A 19436-nucleotide genomic window follows, 5' to 3' on the forward strand; every position below is an offset into this window, starting at 1 on the left:
GCATGTTTGACATTTTCAAAAAGTAAATCACATATTTTTGAAATAAAAGCATTTGAGGTACTTTGTTCAGAAATGAAGAATTTGGGGACTTCCCTGGTGGTCCAGTGGCTAAGACTCCAAGTTTTCAATGCAGGGGGTCTGGGTTCCATTCCTGGCCAGGGAACTGGATCCCATTTGCTGCAAATAAGAGTTCCCATGCCACAACTAAAGACCCCTCATGCCACAACTAAGACCTGGTACAGTCAAATAAATAAATAAAAATATTTTTTAAAAAGTGAAGAATTTCAAGACATCGGCAGCAGATCAGTAAACCAAGTATGAGCCCTCCTGCATGTGGGACCCCGTGTGACTTCAGAATTTCACGCCGCGAAGCCAGCCCTGCCTGTCCTGTAGCACTGAGAATCCTCGTCTCTATATTTTCTTGTAAAGAACACATTTCCAGAAAATGCTGAGTGGCCACCATGCATCCTACGCTAAGGACTTCTGTCTGTTGTCTCCTTCAGACCTCACTGGGGCTCAGTTTGCAGGTGAGGAAACTAAAGTCAAAGGTCACCCAGGATGGGAACCTGCATACTGTTAAGCCCTGGCCAGAAACTGACCAGAAAGCCTGACCCAGGCCAGCAGGGCTCATAACTGAGCCAAGTGGGCAGGATGACACATTCCGAGGTCATGACTCCGGGCCCCACTGGGAGAGCTGCCCACACACCTGCTGGTGGCCACAGACAGAGTGACCCTTGAGGGCCCTGGAAGATCAGATCTCATTTTGCAGGAGATGCTGGAAACCCACATTTGGGGAGGAAGCGGGCAACTCAGCACAATGTTTTCCAGTGTTGGCTCACACTGAATCAAATGCATCTGAGGCCCGTCCCAGCCCACAGGCTACAACTACAGTAAGTCCCCTACATAGGATTAATTTCTGTTCCAAGCGTGCATTCGTAAATCCAATTTGTTTGTAAGCCCAACAAAGCTGGCCTAGGTACCCAACTAACGCAATCAGCTATACAGTACTGTCTTACAATACTTTTCACACAAATAATATGTACAAGAAAAACAAGCACAAAAAATAAAAACATTTAATATTACAGAACCTTGAAAAGTACCGTAGTACAGTACGACAGCTGGCATATAGGAGCGGACTCACACGTTCACATCTTTGAAAGCTTGCACCTTGAAGGTTCGTATGTAGTGGACTTACTATAGGGGTTTGCCCTTGCTTGACTGTCCCCTTCCCCTTCTCCATCTCCAGCCTGCTCGTAGCACCGCAGTGGACTACAGCTGGAGATGCCGCATGTCCGCACCAGTTGGGGAGCTCAAGGTGCACGGGCCGAGTCCAGGAGGGTGTGAATCCCGCCCACCTCCCTGTTGCAGCATGCTGCCCAGCCTCCTCACTTGGTGATGGTGAGCAGCGAGGCCTGTGACGTCACATCCCAGATCTTGATGCTCCTGTCAAACGAGACGGAAGCCACCTTCTGACTGTCGGGGTCAAAGCAGCAGGCGGTGAGCGTCATCATGTGAGGATCTGAGGCACAGGGAAAGTGACTTGATACCGCACCTTCTGCACTCTGGGCCACACGCCCCTGGGACACTGAGGTTGCTCCCCCCAGACAACGACAGTAAAATAGAAACACAACTCTGGTTTTCACAAGGAAGGGACTCTTCACTTGCATAATCATTTCCTGAATGCCTGCTGTGATACCAGGCCTTGAACCAGGAGCTCTGCCCCCTTCCCCCTCAGAGGTCACAGGCAGACACCTCTGAGCAGGCAACAACCTGCAGCAAATGTCACAGCTCCAAACCAACAAAAGGAAACCTGGCCCAGCCCTGAGAGGTCGCTAAAAGTTATGGAGGGAAACAGGAAAGGAAGAGAACTCTAGGCAGAAGGAACAGGGTGTGCCAAGGCTTGACATGAGGACACAGGGTGAAGGAGCATGGTGTGGAGACAGGGCTTAGAGTGTGAGGGGAGAGACGGTACGAGGTGACACATCAAGGGAAAAATGCACGCTGTGTGGCAGGACACACATCATGGTTCCATGGTGATAAAAATAAGCATTAGATGTCTGTGGGAACTAGTACTGGGTATGTGTGTGTTTGCACGTACACACACTCACAGGAAGACCACCCAGCAGTGTACTGTTAATGATAGGTACCTCCCCAGATGAACCTATTTGCAGGGCAGGAACAGAGACATGGACGTAGAGAATGGACCGTGGACACAGTGGGGAAGGGGAGGGTGGAATGAACCGGGAGAGCAGCACTTACGTGTCTACACTACCGTGTGTGAAATAGTTAGTGGGAATCTGCTCAGCGCTCTAGGATGACCTAACAGGGTGAGATGTGTGGGGGTGGGAGTGAGGCTCCCGAGGGAGGGGATATATGTCAACACACAGCTGATTCACTTTGTTGTAGAGCTGAGACTAACACAGCATTGTAAAGCAGTTATACTCCAGTAAAAAAAAAAAAAAAATACTATCTCACAGTACAATTTTAAAAACACTTCTTCCATTGAACTTGAGGGATATAAAAATTCAAATCAGAAATACTGTGGAAGACTAGAATAAATAAATTATAAGCAAAGTCCTTTAAATTAAAAATAATCATAATAATAGATCCCACTAGGCTTCTCTTGTAGCTCAGTCGGTAAAGAATCTGCCCGCAATGCAGGAAACCTGGGTTCGATTCCTGGGTAGGGAAGATTCCCTGGAGAAGCAAATGGCAACCCACTCCAGTATTCTTGCCTGGAGAATCCCATGGACAGAGGAGCCTGGCAGGGTACAGTCCATGGGGTCGAAACAGTCGGACACTACTTAACGACTAAACCACCACCACCACCGGGGAGAAGACAGGATGGGCAGTATCACAGTCGTGTCTGACTCTGGGACTCTATGGACTATCGCCCACCAGGCTACTCTGTCCATGGGGATTTTCCAGGCAAGGTACTGGAGTGGGTTGCCATTTCCTCCTCCAGTGTATCTTCCTGACCAGGGATCAAACTCGCATCTCCCGCATTGAAAGCAGGTTTTTTTTTTTTTTTTACCACTTTAGCCACTGGGGAAGTCCACTGCTCACACACTTTCAAATTTTTTCCGATGATTATGTATGCTTTTATTTTTTCTTCTGAGTTAACTGTTAACTCACATGCAGTTCTAAGGAATCCCACAGAGAGATCCTGTATGCCTGTCACTCAGTTTCCCCCAAAGGTAACATCTCACACAATGATTGCACAGGATCACAACCAGGAAATTGACATTTGATGACTGCTTTTTCAGTAGTTGCCATTCTAGTCTTTTTAATTACCTGAATTTTTTTTATACCTGACAATTGATAGTAATAAAATTGCTAATCATCTAGAATAAATATGTGTGTTGTTAATAATCAGTGATTAATATTTTTATGGGCTTCCCTGGTGACTCAGCAGTAAAGAATGAGGAATGTGGGAAAATACACATAAAATGTTAAGAAGCCTGGAAAGAAAGAAAGTGAAGTCGCTCAGTCATGTCTGACTCTTTGTGACTCTACGGACTGTAGCCTGCTGGGCTCCTCCATCCATGGGATTTTCCAGGCAAGAATACTGGAGTGGGTTGCCAGTTCTTTCTCCAGGGGATCTTCCCAACCCAGGGATTGAACCTGGGTCTCTTACAGTGCAGGCAGACTACCATCTGAGCCACCAGGCAAGCCAAGCTTGGGTCTTCACTCAATAAAAGATGGGCTTTAAATGTCCATGTGAGGCTGAAGCAGAACAATGTTTCATTTATTATAAGCACGAGACTGAGTGGAAAAGCCTTAACCAGTCTTGATTTTAGTTGCCTATGTTTTTATCCATCAGGGCTTTCCTGATAGCTTAGTTGGTAAAGAATCCACCTGCAATGTGGGAGACCTGGGTTCGATCCCTAGGTTGGGAAGATCCCCTGGAGAAGGGAAAGGTTACCCACACCAGTATTCTGGCCTGGAGAACTTGGGCTCTACCCACTCCAGTATTCTGGCCTGGGTCACAAAGAGTCAGACATGACTGAGCGGCTTTCACTTCACTTTTATCCATCAATGTCCCATCTTTAACGACATGGTTCACAGTATTGCTGATTTACCAAATAAAACAATAAACTCACTGTCATTCAAGTGACAGGTGGCTGTTATCCTAACAGACAGAACAGAGCAGGGAGCCTACACCAACTCACCTTTGATATGGGACACGGTGGTGGAGTCTTTCGCATCTATTATAAAGATTCCATGATCCACATCCAGGCCCAAGACCACGTATTTACCATCAGGGGACAACTTAGCAGAGACTATGAAGGTTTCATGACCGAGCTTCCACTGAAATAGGGCAACAATCAAAAGGTTTTCTCTCTAGCCCAGTGTTCCAGCAGGAGTTTCTGAAATATTCTATCTATGCACTGTTCAATATGCCAGCCACTGGCCATATGTGGCCACTGAGTTCTTGTAATAAACTAGTGCAAACAAGGAACTGAATGTTTATTTAGTTTTCATGAATTAATTTTTAATTAATACATGTAATTAATGTGTGTCCAGAAGAGATGAACAAGGATAGGGGGCACCTAGCAGAACTGGCAGCAAGGTTTTAGTAATGGCCAACCTGACTCTTGTTCAGTTTGGTAAACAAGTCTGCCTGAGGACAAGACTCTGCAGTCCCAGCCCCCCAGGACAGAGAGTTACTCAACATTCTAGGAAAGGAAAATCTCTCTGTATGTTATAAATTATGGTCTTGTTGTTGTGAAGCTTTTAAAATATGCTCCCCAATTCTTTGACAGTCCTCTCTCCACAAAAGTGAAAGTCACTCAGTCATGTCGGACTCTTTGCAACCCCACGGAGTGCAAACCAGCCGGCTGCTCTGTCCATGGAATTCTCCAGGCAAGAACATTAGAGTGGGTGGCTATTACCTTATCCAGAGGAATCTTCCCGTTCCAGGGATCAAACCTGGGACTCCAGGAATGTAGGCAGATTCTTTACCTTCTGAGCCACCAGGGAAGCCCCAGGGTGGAGACTAATTACCTGCCCCAGGTGTGAGCTCAATGCAGTGAGTTACTTCTTTGGATACAATGTAACAAAAGTGATAGTCTGTGACGGTCACAACAGAAACCAGGGCTTTCTCCAGAGAAAACATACAGATAGCCAACAGGCACATGCAAAAATGTTCCACATCACTAATCATTAGAGGAATGCAAATCAAAACTGCAATGAGCTATCACCTCACACCAGTCAGAATGGTCATCATCAAAAAGTCTATGAATAATAAATGCTAGAGAGGGTGTGGAGAAGAGGGACCCCTCCTACACTGTGGGTGGGAATATAATTTGGTGCGGCCACTACGGAGAACAGTGTGGAGGTTCCTTAAAAGACTAAAACTAGAGCTACCCTATAATCCAGCAATCCCACTCCGGGGTATATATCTGGAAGAGACGAAAATTCTAATTCAAAAAGATGTATGTGGGGCTCCCCTGGTGATCCAGTGGTTAAGAACCCACCTTCCAATGCAAGGGATGTGGTTTTGATCCCTGGTCGAGGAACTTAAGACCCCACAAGCCACAGAGCAACTAAGCTTGCACACCGCAACTACCAAGCCCACACGCTCTGGAGCCTATGTACCATGAGGAAAGATCCTGCATGACACAACAAGGATGCTGCATGCTGCAACTCAGACCTGACACAGCCAAATAAATAAATAACAAAAAGATGCATGCACCCCAATGATCACAGCAGAACTATCTACAATAGCCATGACAAGAACACAACTAAATGCTCACTGATAGACGAACAGATTAAAAAAAAGATATGGTATGTATATAAAATGAAATACTACTCAGCCACAAAAAGAATGAATTATTGCCATTTGCAGCAATACGGATGGACCTAGAGATTATTGATATCATACCTAAGTGGAATAAGTCAGAGAAAGACAAATATCATTTATTGTGGAATCTTAACAAAATGATACAAAAGAACTTATTTACAAAATAAGTTTGTAAATAATAGATTATTATTTCTATTATTGATATTATTTCTATTATTAATAGATAATAATAGAAATAGATTCGCAGACATAGAAAACAAGCTTATGTTTGCCAAAGGGGAAAGTGGGGGTGGGATAATATCCTATAATGGAAAAGAATCTGAAAAAGAATATGTGTGTTTATATTCATAAGTATACACATTTATAATGTACACATATATACACACACATGCACACAAATACACATCTGAATCACTTTGTCATATACCTGAAACACTGTAAACCAGCTATAACCTCAAAAATTAAAAAAAAAAGAAGAAGGAAACCAGGGTTTCCTCCTGCCATCTCTTAAGCCACTTGCTCTGAGGGAGTGAACCGCCGTGTCCTGGGGACACTCAAGCAGCCCTGAGGAGAGACTTGGGTGCAGAGAAACTGGGGGCTCCTGCCGACAGCCACCCTGGAAGGGGACCCTCAGTCTCTGTGAGCCGTCAGAAGACTGTGGCCCCAGAGGACATCCTAACCGTGGCCTCGCAAGAAACCCAAGCCAGAACCACTGGCTAACCTGCTCCAATAGTTCTGTCACGAAACTGCAAGGACTTCCGCGGTGGGCCAGCGGTTGACAGTCCGCCTGCTAGGGCAGGGAACACAGGTTCAGTCCCTGGATTGGGAAGACCCACACGCTGAGGGGCGACTGAGCCCATGTACCACAACGACTGAGCCTGTGCTCTGCAACGAGGCCACCACAACAGAAGCCCGCACACCGCAACAGAGGGCAGCCCCACTCGCTGCAACTAGAGCGAGCTCATGTGCAGCAAGGAAGACCCAGTGCGGCCAAAGGACGCTAATTATTTTAGAAAAAAGAAACTCTGCGCGGCAATAAATGCTTGCTGTTTGAAAATAAGTTTCGGAATAGTTTGTCAAGCAGCAGCGGATCACTAACTCAGCCCTATAGATGGCAAGCGGCATGGACGTTCTATGCAGCAAAAATGATAAAAGTACTAAAACAAGTTTACCGAAGAGAAGGGAAGGGACTTCTCAGGTGGTCCAGGGACTAAGACTTCTCACTCTCAATGCAGGTGGCCTGGGTTTGATCCCTGGTCAAGGAACTAGAGCCCGCATGCCACAACTAAAGATTCTACATGCTGCAGCTAAGACCTAGGGCGGCCAAATAAATACACAAATATTTTTTTTTTTTTAAATAAACACGGCCTCTCAGCGGCCCCGCCCAGGCGGCTGCCCGTGACCTGCCACGGCGCGGGGAATGGAAAGCCAGCAGGGGCGAGACGAGTTCAGTTCACCATGCGGCTGTTTGGAAAAACCCAGGAGAAGCCGCCCAAAGAGCTGATATCCAAAGAGAAGAAAAAGTGAAACGATCTGTGAAAGATGCTGCCAAGAAGGGTCAGAAGGATGTCTGTGTGGTTCTGGCCAAGGAGATGATCAGGTCAAGGAAGGCTGTAAGCAAGCTCTACGCATCCAAAGCACACATGAACTCAGTGCTCATGGGGATGAAGAACCAGCTGGCGGTTTTGCGAGTGGCTGGTTCCCTGCAGAAGAGTACAGAAGTGATGAAGGCCATGCAGAGTCTTGTGAAGATCCCGGAAATCCAGGCCACCATGCGGGAGCTGTCCAAAGAGATGACGAAGGCTGGGATCATAGAAGAGATGTTAGAGGACACTTTTGAAAGCATGGATGATCAAGAAGAAATGGAAGAAGCAGCAGAAATGGAAATTGACAGAATTCTGTTTGAAATCACCGCAGGGCCTTAGGCAAAGCACCTAGTAAGGTGACGGACGCCCTCCCAGAGCCTGAACCTGTAGGAGCGATGGCTGCATCAGAAGACGAGGAGGAGGAGGAAGAGGCCCTGGAGGCCATGCAATCCTGTCTGGCCACACTTCGCAGCCAGGGTACCCCAGCTGGCTGCAGGCTCTCCTCCTGGCCCCGTCACCGGGCGCACACTCCTTGAAGCCTCTGCCATTTCTGTGTCTCTTGCACTACACCTCTGGGTGAGACACTGCATTCTGGAGAAGGTTCTCTGCTAATCTCTCTTCTCTCTCTTCAGAGGCTTTGGGATTCAGTGAGATTGTTCTTGAGAGGTGGTGTAATAAATGCATCATTTTCAGGAGTATGAATAGAAGTTATCTTTTTAAGGGATGAGGGCAAAGAAGTCTTGTCTTCTCACAAGGCACTTCAGAGAAAAGAGTTGATTGCCTGAATGTTGAGGACTCTGTATTTTCTTTTTTTTTTTTGGTCTGTAAAACACTATATAAGTGGATTTTAATAAATTTCTGCTTTAAAAAATAAATAAATAAAATAAAATAAAAAATAAACACATCCTGGGGAGAGTTTTTAAAAAAGAAGAGAAGGAAAAACATATCAAAAAGAAAAAGAGGCTAGAGACAAGAGCAGGATGTTTATGTAAGATGAAATAAGCATTTGGGGAGATGCTAAAAGTCAGGAGTAATCAATGATCGTATATAATGACACTCTGTTGTCAGCAGAATATGTCATGTTGTCATGCCCGTGTTCATATGTAATGTGTGTACGGGAAAAGAGACACCAGGATGTTAACTGGAACACTATTTTTTTACACTTGGCTTCTCTTTCTGAAAATGTTTCACAACGAAAATAAATTGATCTTTGCACTAAAAAGAAAATTTTTCTTTTTTTAAGGAGAGAACAGAGGAGAAAGGGAGAAGAGAGGTGACGAGAAGCTGCCGGGGGGAAGGTGGGCGGGGAGGGCAGCAGGGATGGGGCAGGAAACCCTGCAGAGCACTTGAGCAGACTCGGGGCTGCCCGGACACCAGGCAGGAGACAGAGGGATCCTGGGCCCATTTGGATGGATGGATGGATGGATGGATGGATGGACGGTGGCCCCTTCTGAAATGGAGAACAGACTGGGAACCAGTGGCCTTGTACTTTGGCCACATGGCCTTCACCCCATGGCCTCAGCTCTACTTCCTGCCCCCATCAAAAGCCAACATCCCCCCGGGGAGGGTCTCTTTTCCCACACAGTTTTCTCAGTCTGTATTGCCACCATCCCTACCCTCTGCCCCCACCTCTACTTCTTCCCTTATACCCATCCTCCCCATCCCTGAAGCAGAGCCCTGCTCTGCCCGCTTCCGACAGCTTCCCTTCCCTGGAGCCCACCATCCATCACGTTGGGTCCCTGAGAAAATTTCCCTTTCCCAAAACATTGGCAACTCCTCCCAATCCATGACCGGCTCAAGGCCACCTAGGGCCCAGCAAAGAACCTGTGCTGTAGGCAGGGAAGGAGAGGGTGAGATGAACCGAGAGAGCAGTATTAACATACATATATACTACCATGTGTAAAACAAAAGCTAGCAGGAAACTGCCGTATAGCACAGAGATCTCAGCTCGGTGCTCTGTGATGACCTAGAGGAGTGTGATGTGATGGGCAGGGGCGGTGGGAGGAAGGCTCAAGAGGAAAGGGATATATGCTTACATAGAGCTGATTCACATCATTGTACAGCAGAAATGAACGCAACATTGTAAAGCAATTATACTCCAATTAAAAAATTTAAAAAAAAAAACAGAAGACCCTGTGCTGTGACATCTTCACAAGGGCAGAGCACACATACCAGCAGCTTGCCTGTTTCAAGGTCCCAGGCCCTCACTGTTTTGTCATAAGATGTTGCAATGATTCTGGAAAGAAAATGACAAGGGTCTTAATGACCCAGACTATTCCGCCTATGGTTTCTAAGAAAGATCAAATATTTAACAGAAACTTTCTACAGTTTAGGACCAAGATTGCAAAAAAATACTTGAATCTTTCTAAAGATATTTCATGAGGCCCCTGGAGAACTGGGGGTTCTCAGTGAAAACAGAGAGATCTTAACACAGGAGGCACTGCGACACCATTCTCTTCCTTAATCCTTTCGTCGGCCAACCAAATACATCTTTTTCTATCTGGGGCATTAAAGGTATCATTTTTTCTGTTCTGTAATTGACTTCTTTTAGAAGGATAGCTACAACTCACAAGGATCAATCACTTCTTCCACTGATTTCACGTCTTTTTTTTTTTTTTTAAACAGGAAAAGACTGTCATAGCTCATTTCATTCTGAATGTTTTCTTGTACATTTACAATATTGGGCTGGCTAAAAAGTTCATGCAGATTTTCCCATAAGATGTTATGGAAAAGCCCTAATGAATTTTTCGGCCAACCCAGTAATATAAGTGTACCTTGTCTTCTTACATGGCATGTTTCAGTAAGAACGTGTCCTCTGCATGAGATAAATTCCCATGAAGCTTACCCTGGAGTAGGAAATGACAACCCACTCCAGTATTCTTGCCTGGAAAAAGAGGAGCCTGGCAGGCTACAGTCCACGGGGTCGCCAAGGGTCAGACATGACTGAGTGACTAAGCATGTACATGAAGCTTAAATTCCCCCACGCGTTTTCACTAATAGATTAATTTTGTAGTTTCTGCTCAGGGTAAAAGCAAATCCATTTTAAAGCAAATCCCCTTTTAAAGGCTCATGGCACGTCTGTGTGAAGCGTGAACACAAATGCACCCCAGGGTGGCCTCCTAAACCCACTCTCCCCAGGTGTCAGCTCAGGCTGGCTTCCTGGGCCCCGGTTTCCCCCTGTGACATGATGGCCTGCACTGAATCGCTAGTGAACCCTGCAACTGCCCCGGTCCACAGGCGTGACTGCAGGAAAGAAGCTCCATGAAGAACATTCAGACTGGCTTCAGTCACAGTACATTTGGTCTTTTTGGCATTTAAAATTTTCAGAGTCATCACATCTACTTGGTTCTCACAGCAAAAGATGGAAACCATGAGCCCAACATGGGCGTGTAAGGTCCGGTGTTTGCTGAAAAGACAGTGGAGGGTCCCTGGCATGCTGTGTGCGGGCCTGCCCTTCCCTCTCACCTTCCTGACCAGAGTCAAATGAGGGCAAGTCACCTTCTGCTGTCAGCCGTGACGCTGCATTCTAAAACAGGACCTTCGGGCACCGGCTCAAATTCCCGAACGATGGATCCATCCATAGCATCCTCGGATCAGATGAGAGAGCAGAAGAGAGCGGAAGAGGGTCAGAGGTCACTAAAGTGTCAACCGAAGCAGTGAGCTGAGTTCAGCATCAACCCTGAGCTTGTCTGAGTACCCACGGTCCTATGACTCTTCCCCCAGCTCAGAAGGGTGAAGAGACTTCCCCGCCACTCCCAGAGCAAGAAGGCCATCATCATCATCCACGGCATCCCCAGGAAACTCCTCCTCCATCCCACAGTGGTCCATGGAAACGGGCCACTCTGAAGGCAAAGCTGCAAACAGGTAATATTCTCATTCTCTCCTGGCCAAAGAGGCTTCACAGAATCAAGCAAGATCTTTCAAGAACTTTCTAAAAATTCCCAGGAGTTTGGGATGAATATGTACACACTGCTATATTTAAGATGGATAACTAACAAGGTCCTATTGTAGAGCCTAGGGAACTCCACTCAGTGTTATGTGGCAGCCTGGATGGGAGGCGAGTTTGGGGGAGAATGGATACATGTATATTATATGTATGGCTGAGTCCCTTTGCTATCCACCTGAAACTATGACAACATTGTTAATTAACTAAACTCCAAAAGAAAAGTTTAATGAAAAAGGTTCATCATGTGTTATAGAGGACAGACAGCAAACTCACTGGGAGCAGTCTATGTCCACCTAAAGGGGGCAGTTAAAACAAACTCTAAGATATCCAACAGTGGGACCCAGGCAACTGTTAGCACACTGCAGGGAGATAACTAGAGAATGTGATGAGGACAAGGGAGGGCAATAACTGGCAATATGATGGGAACAATGAGGGTACCAAAGTGAAAGGTGCTTGAGTGACAGAAATAAAAATGTTTTCAATAAATGCAGAGACTTCCCTGACGGGCCAGTGGTTAAGATTTCGCCTTCCAGTACGTGGGGTGTGGGTTCAATCCCTGGTCAGGGAGCTACGATCCCACAGGCATCGTGGCCAAACAACCAAAACAAAAACAACAGTGTAACAAACTCAATAAAGACTTTAAAAATGGTCCACATCAAAAAAATCTTTGAAAAAAAAATGTGTCCACAACTTTTCAGGATAAGCCGAGGTGGAAAGTCCCCCGGAAACAAATGCTATTAGCAAGACAATGAATTTCTAGAAAGACCCTGCATTGTTATGTGAAATTATGGCACCCAGTTGGGAGAGCTTTTGGCCTGACCAGACCAGGCCTGGGACAGTTCTCCCTGATCTGCAGAGACCAATTCACATTAAGACCACAAGCCTGCTGGGAGGCAAAGGGCTCTGTGTCAGGGGTCCCCAGGACCACCCTCATGATTGATGATTCTCCAGGATTCACAGGACTCAGAATATAGGCATGCTCACAGCTAAGATTTACAGCAGCCAAAGGACACAAAGCAAAATCAGCAAAGGGAAGGGCACTTGGGGCGAGGTCCAGAGAAAACCAGGCACTGCTTCCAAGAGTCTCTCCCTAGTAGCATGCACTACTATATGTGAAATAGATAGCCAACGGAAATTAGCTTTGTGACTCACGGAACTCAAACAGGGGCTCTGTAACAACCTAGAGGGGTGGGAAGGTGTGGGAGGTGGGAGGGAGGTTCAAGAGCGAGGAGACATATGTATACCTATGGCTGATTCGTGCTGATCAACAGCCAACGCAATATTGTAAAGCAATTATCCTTCAATTAAAAATAAATAAATTTTTAAAAAGACAGTCTCTCCCTGTGGGTAGCATGGGATGTGCTTAATTCCTTCAGCAGCCAGTCGTAACAACACATGTCAGGTGCTGTCTTCTAGGGAGGTGCACCTGAGCCTCGGGACCCAGATTTTTCCTGGGGTCTGGTCACACAGGCATCACCCATGTGGTTTTGCACAGTCTAGACACAGCAAGCCCCCTGGATCACTTAGGGAAAGATTCATATGACTGTAGGACATTGTTTACCTGTGAAGTTCCCAGATGCCAGCCAAGGCCAGCCTTGTCAGCGGGTCTTTGCAAGGACAGCAGCCTCAGGCCACCTGTGCAAACTCTTTTCCACATAGATCCAGTCCCTCAACCCCTGCTCCATGAGACTCTAAACAGCCGGGTCCTTAATCAAAGCCCCCTGGCAGGAAGGGATCCCAAAGAGGAACTCATGGGGGCAGGACACATCCAGGCTGGAGGCTCAGCTCATAAACCTCATGACTTGGGAAGAAATGACTGTCTCTAATGGCCTGTGATCCAGCCTCCCGGGATGGTGTTACTCTAGAAAAAAATATGTGTCTGGGGGCTTCCCATGTGGCTCGGCTGGTAAAGAGTCCGCCTGCAATGCAGGAGACCTGGGTTCGATCCCTGGGCTGGTAAGATCCCTGGAGAAGGGAATGGCTACCCACTCCAGTATTCTGGCCTGGAGAATTCCATAGACTGTATAGTCCATGGGGTTGTCAAAAAAATGTGTCTGGGAACTAAACAAAAAAGATCACTGTGGGTCCTGAGAATGAGGCCCATTGCAGTCTGTGGCCTTAGCCCTGGGCCAGCTAAGGGCAGCGCTAAAACAGAATGAGGTCTGTGGGGTGGCAGAGGTTCAGTGCTGGATACTGCCACCATTTGGCCAAGAGGGGAAATAGCAATCGCGGACTGATAACCCACTTGGAAAGCGAGCACTGCCATGAATTACTTGGCAGGAGAGACACATGGCAATAGAGCCAGATGTTGCCACTGAATTCCAAAGACGGTGGAAATGTCTGTGTTTTGTACTGAATGTTTCTTGAAATAACTGGGCCATTGGCTAGGGGTGTGGGAAAACCAATAGAGACAGTTACCCCTTCACTTGGCGTTTGGGACCAGGAACTCTTTCTGTGGATTCAGATAATTTAAGATTGGTTGGACTTTGAATGAATGGTGAGAAAGTGGTTCTAATAAAGGAGGTGAGACCATATTTGTAGCCCAAGTTTACTGTTGTTATATAAACAGTTTTACTGTGTGGTCTCAATTTCATAAATACGTGTATACATGTTCTAACAGGAAAAAGAAACTACTCTGCAACCTTTTCACAGCAGTTTACTCATGGTTCACGGAATGATTTTTTTCTTTGTGTTTTTATGTTTTGCAGTGATAAAGCCATCTTACCTCCACAATATGAGAAAGACTAGCAAAGTGGTTTTTTCTATAATGACTGAAAAGAGATGCACCATGCTAGAGGATGATTGGGCATAAGATAAGGATAATTTTTTTCCCCTACTTCTTCATACATTGATGAACTTTCTAAATTATTCACAATGATCTTCAGTTAGGAGAAAGGGAGTTTTTTCAAAGCTTAAGCCAGGGGACTTCCCTAGTGGATCAGTGGTTAAGACTCCACACCCCCAATGCATAGGGCCCAGGTTTGATCACTGGTCAGAGAGCTAGATCCCACATGCTGCAACTAAAACCCGGTGCAGCCAAATAAATAAATAAATAAAAGGCTAAGCCAGATGTTTGGGTTTGTGGTGGGTTTGAGAGGAGAAACAGTGATGAGAGTGGGGGAGGGAAGAGAGAGGCAAGGAGACTTTTTCCAAAGATACCTTGATGGAGAAGGCGATGCTCATGGTAATGATTTGTCATCCCCTGAGGGAGGGCTCACCAAGAACTGTAACTGGGGCAGGGAGAGCCACACGAGGAGACAGGAGCAGAGACAAAGATGGAGAAAAGAGAGCCAGGAGGAGCAAAGGGGACCCGTTGGAGGGGCAGCCAAGGCAGGGAGGCCGGAGAACTGGGTGATTTTGCAACTAGGTGTGAAGTTATGAAGGAGGGCAGGGGGTGGAGAGGGAGCAACGGGAGAAAGTGGCACAAGGTGGTAAGGCTGCGAGCAAGTCAGGTATGGAGGGAGTTTGGACAGGTGACTGCATCCTGGAAGGAGCATGGAGTAGGCAGGAAGCAAGGGCGGTGAGGCTGCTGTGGGGTGTCAGGGAGGTCTTGATGGATGGTCCCTAATACTGGGACAACAAGAAAAAAACAGGCAGACATCCCTTTAGAGAGAGAGAAACCCTTTGGCCAAAATAGACAGAAACCCCTGTGAGTCTTTCCACTGACTCAAAAGGTGAGAAGAACATGAAAACAATCTGAAGATGGTAAAGCAAAATGCACACTTAGAAAGTCACCAACCTCCCTCCCCATAGGTGATGACAATCAGCAGAAACCCCCTTGCCTCTAGGCCTTCTCAGTTATCCTAGAGGACTAAGAAAGGGCCTAGGGTTTCCGGAGGAGCCAGTGGCTTTCCCAACAAGATCATGGGGCTGGGTGGAGGGGGTGGTGGATAAGGGCCACAGAAGAGATGGGAGTGGATGTCTGTAGGGACCTGGAATAAGCCAGGCAGGCCCTGGAGTAGCCCCAGCTCTCAGCTGATCCTCAGGAGCCTGGGGAAATTCAGGGCGGCCCAGGAGGCCATGTAATCACCGAGGGTCAAACATCTGGTAGGTCCCTAGTGTGGGGCTTGAACTTTCTGGATAGCTTCCAAACCCTTCTGGCTAGTCTTCCTGGCTTAGTACCCACCAAGACCCAGAAGATGTTCCTCTAAGGGGATCTGGAAGGTGAGGAGATATCCTCTACCTAGCTGCTCAAACTGGAACCCAGGAATCAGCCTTAACTCACTCCATCCTGTCCCCCTCCTGCTCCTGAAGCCAGAGGAGATAGCAAAACTGAGAACTGACTGTCCTCCCCAGTGGGCCCAGCCTCACCATGCAGTCATCTGTGCAAGGGCCCCCGATGGTCATGGCCATCTCCCAGGCCTGATACCTCCTCATCTTCTCCTGACTGACCAGCAGTACACCCAAGCAGGCCCACCAGGGTCTGCTGGAGATGCCCTGCAGGCTTTGAAAGAGTGCATAGTGGCCACCTCTCTATAACCTCGTCTGTCCATCACACCCCTGTTCCTGGCCCCTGCTCCCTGCATCTTACAGCACTGACCTATTCTCTGGCCTGCCTCTCCCAATCGCCCTTCATGGACAGGTCCCAGGTTTGGCCACTTTTCTGTCCTCTTGTGATCGCCCAGGCCTGAACATACCATCTCTGAGGATGGAACTGAATATTCCAAGTGAGAAGGAGACCCAGAGAGATGACACAGCTCAGAGACCCTCAGGCACAGCCTCCAGCAAAAGCTGGCGAGCTCCCAGTCCAGTGGTCTCTGTCCCTGCTCCCACTGTATCCAAATCAGCAGGCTGACAGCAGCCACACTAACTTCATCTCTCCAGTGACTTAACACCAGAGTGAGGCCTCACTTTGCTGCTGCTTCTTGTACTTTGTTCAGAAAGGCTTCTCCAAATCTTTGGGATCCTTGAATGTCTGGGAACTTAGTACTGGGGAAATCTCATAGGAGGTGACATAAGCTTACGGGATGTTTTGGCTCCACCTAACACGGCCACCTACCCACAGCTTCACGGTGCAGTCATAGGAGCCGCTGAGGACCTTAGCGTCATCCACACAGAAGTTACAGGAAGTCACAATGTGCTCGTGCCCCCTCATAATTTTAAATGGGATCTGAAAAAAAGGATAGACTGAATGAGTTCAGAAGGTTGCAGAATACCAGATCAATATTTTTTTAAATCAATAGCATTCCTATACACTTGCAATGAACAATACAGAAAAAATTGAGAAAAAATTGCATTTACAAAAGCATCAAAGTATGAATAAATTTAATTTTAAAAGTGTAAAAATTATACACTGAAAATTACAAAACATTGTTAAGAGAAATTTTAAGACTTAAATAAATGGAAAAGCATCCTATGTTCATGGATTAGCAGACTTACTATTCTTATGAAAATACCCTCCAAAGTGTTTATATTAATTAATTAATTTATTTATTTATCATTTATTCAACATCACCCTTCTGGCAGACTTCTCTTCTGAAATTGACAAGCTGATCCTACAATTTATAAACAAACTCAAGGGAAGCAGAAGCCCCCAAACAATCTTGAAAAGGAACAAACAGGGGACTCACAATTTCCAATTCCAAAACAATGTTCAAAATACACAAAGAGGCAGTAATCAAGACTGTCTTGTAGTACTGGCATAAAGATAGACATACAGATGGATGTACTAGCGCTGAGAATCCAGAAATAAGCACTCATATTTCTGGTCACTTGATTTTCAACAAGGGTGCCAAGATAAATAAAAGGGGAAAGAAAAATCTTTTCAACAAATTGTGCTGGAACAAGTGAATATTCACATGCAAAAGAGTGAAGTTGGACACTTACCTCATACCATATACAAAAATTAACTCAAAATGGATCAAGACCTCAATGTGAGTGCTAACATTACAAAACTCTTAGACGAAAACATGGGTGTAAATCTTTGCGGATCTGCAGTGATCTCTTAGATATGACAATGAAAGCACAAGTAGTAGCAATGGCAACAATGATAAACTGGATGTTATCAAAACTAAAACTTTTGTGCCTCAAATGACACCATCAAGAAAATAGAAAACAATAAACAAAAAGAAAAAAATTTTTAAAGGAAAGTAAAAAACAACTCACACAATGGAAGAAAATATTTGCAAGTCATATATCAGATTAAGGATTTGTATATGGAATACATAAAGCACTCTTAAAACTCAACAAGAAGGAGACAAACAATAGAAATTAAAAATGGGCAAAATATTTGAATAGGCATTTCTCCAAAATAGGTATGTAAATTATCTACAAACACATGGAACTATGCTCAACATCATAAGCCATTAGGGAAAGGTAAATCAAAACCATATTGAGCTAAGAGAATAAATCCTAAGAGTTCTCATCACAAGGAAAATATTTTTAATCTATTTCTTTAATGTTGTATCTATATGAGATGATGGATGTTCACTAAACTTTTTATGGTAATCATTTCATGATGTATGTAAGTCAAAACATTATGCCGTATGCCTTAAGCTTATGCAGTGCTGTATATCAATTATACCTCGATAAAACTGGGTTAGGTACATTCAATTACAGTACCTAAATATAAAAAACAGAACAAACCAAACAAACGTATTGAGGACTTTCCTGGTGGTCCAGTGATAAAGAATTCACCTGCCAATGCAGGGGATACAAGTTCAATTTCCAGCCTGGGAAGATTCCACGTGCTGAGGGGCAACTAAACTGGCGCACCATAACTGCTCAGCCTGCATTGCAAAGCCTGTGAGCTGCAACTACTAAGCATATGTGCTGCAACTACTGAAGCCCGCGGGCCCCAGAGCCATGCTCTGCACTAAGAGAAGCCACCACAATGAAAAGCCTGCACACAACTAGAGAGTAGCCCATGCACAGCAATGAAGACCCAGCACAGCCAAAAATAAAAATTACAGGGCTGCTATATAGATCAGTCTACTAAAAGCAACCCATTATATGCATCTGCCACAAACATCTAAACACTAAATTAAAAAGAAACCACTTCATACCTAGAACAATGTCTATCATCAAAAAAATCAGATAATAACAAGAATTGATAAGAATGTGGAGAAATCAGAACTCTCATATATGGCTAGTGTGATGTAAAATCGTGAAGCCACTTTGGAAAACAGTTCAGCCATTCCTCAAAAATTTAAACACATGTGTTAACTTATGATGCAGTAACTTTACTCCTAGACTTGTACCTAAGAAAAATGAAACCATATGTCAAAACTTTAACATGGGTCTTCATAGCTATATAATTCATAATACCGAAACTTGGAAACACCACATACCCATGGTCAACTAATCTTCAACAAAGAAGGCAAGAATATACGATGGGGAAAAAAACATTCTCTTCAGCAAGTAGTGTTGGGGAAGTTGTACAGTTGCATGTAACTCAATGAAATTAGTCTACTGCTTCACACCATACACAAAAACAAACTCAAAATAGCTTGAAGTCTTCAATATAAGACATGACACCATAAAACTCCTAGAAGAAAATGGGCAAAACATTCTCTGACATAAATAGTATCAATGTTTTTCTTAGATCAATCTCCCAAGTAAAAAGAAAAAGCAAAAATAAACAAATAGGACCAAATCAAGCTTATAAACTTTTGCACAGTCAAGAAAACCATTAAAAAAGGAAAAAATAACCTATGGAATAGGATAAAATATTTTAAAATGATGCAACTGACAAGGACTTAATTTTCAAAGTATACAAACAATTGTATACAATTCCAATTGTATACAAGTTGTATACAATTCATACAACTCAAAACAAGCAAACAAAAAAATGGGCAGAAGATCTAAATAGATATTTTTCCAAAGAAGACATCTGGGTGGCCAATAGGCACATGAAAAGATGCTCAACATCACTAATTATTCAGTTCAGTTCAGTTCACTCACTCAGTCGTGTCCAACTCTTTGCAACCGCATGGACTGCAGCACGCCAGGCCTCCCTGTCCATCACCAACTCCCGGAGCTTACTCAAACTCATGTCCATTGAGTCGGTGATGCCATCCAATCATCTCATCCTCTGTCATCCCCTTCTCCTCCTGCCTTCAATCTTTTCCAGCATCAGGGTCTTTTCAAATGAGTCAAT

The 19436-nt window shown here is 45.2% G+C and overlaps 1 protein-coding gene and 1 pseudogene across 2 annotated transcripts in view; one reads left to right on the forward strand and one right to left on the reverse strand.

Moving 5' to 3' along the window:
• Positions 1-19436, reverse strand: part of WDR88 (WD repeat domain 88) — a 46489-nt gene that overhangs the window by 19375 nt on the left and 7678 nt on the right. For both annotated transcript variants that reach the window (XM_020899282.2, XM_020899281.2), the window contains exons 2-6: positions 16338-16448; positions 10891-10979; positions 9565-9628; positions 4173-4311; positions 1390-1519 (exon numbers count right to left, since the gene is read on the reverse strand). In XM_020899282.2, coding sequence (XP_020754941.2) covers positions 1390-1519; positions 4173-4311; positions 9565-9628; positions 10891-10979; positions 16338-16448 — 533 coding nt within the window. The remainder of the gene's footprint in view (positions 1-1389; positions 1520-4172; positions 4312-9564; positions 9629-10890; positions 10980-16337; positions 16449-19436) is intronic.
• LOC139030043 (charged multivesicular body protein 3 pseudogene) lies at positions 7315-8099 on the forward strand (annotated as a pseudogene).

The sequence above is a fragment of the Odocoileus virginianus genome, chromosome 20 (genome assembly GCF_023699985.2).
Source record: "Odocoileus virginianus isolate 20LAN1187 ecotype Illinois chromosome 20, Ovbor_1.2, whole genome shotgun sequence".
NCBI classification, from domain to species: domain Eukaryota; kingdom Metazoa; phylum Chordata; class Mammalia; order Artiodactyla; family Cervidae; genus Odocoileus; species Odocoileus virginianus.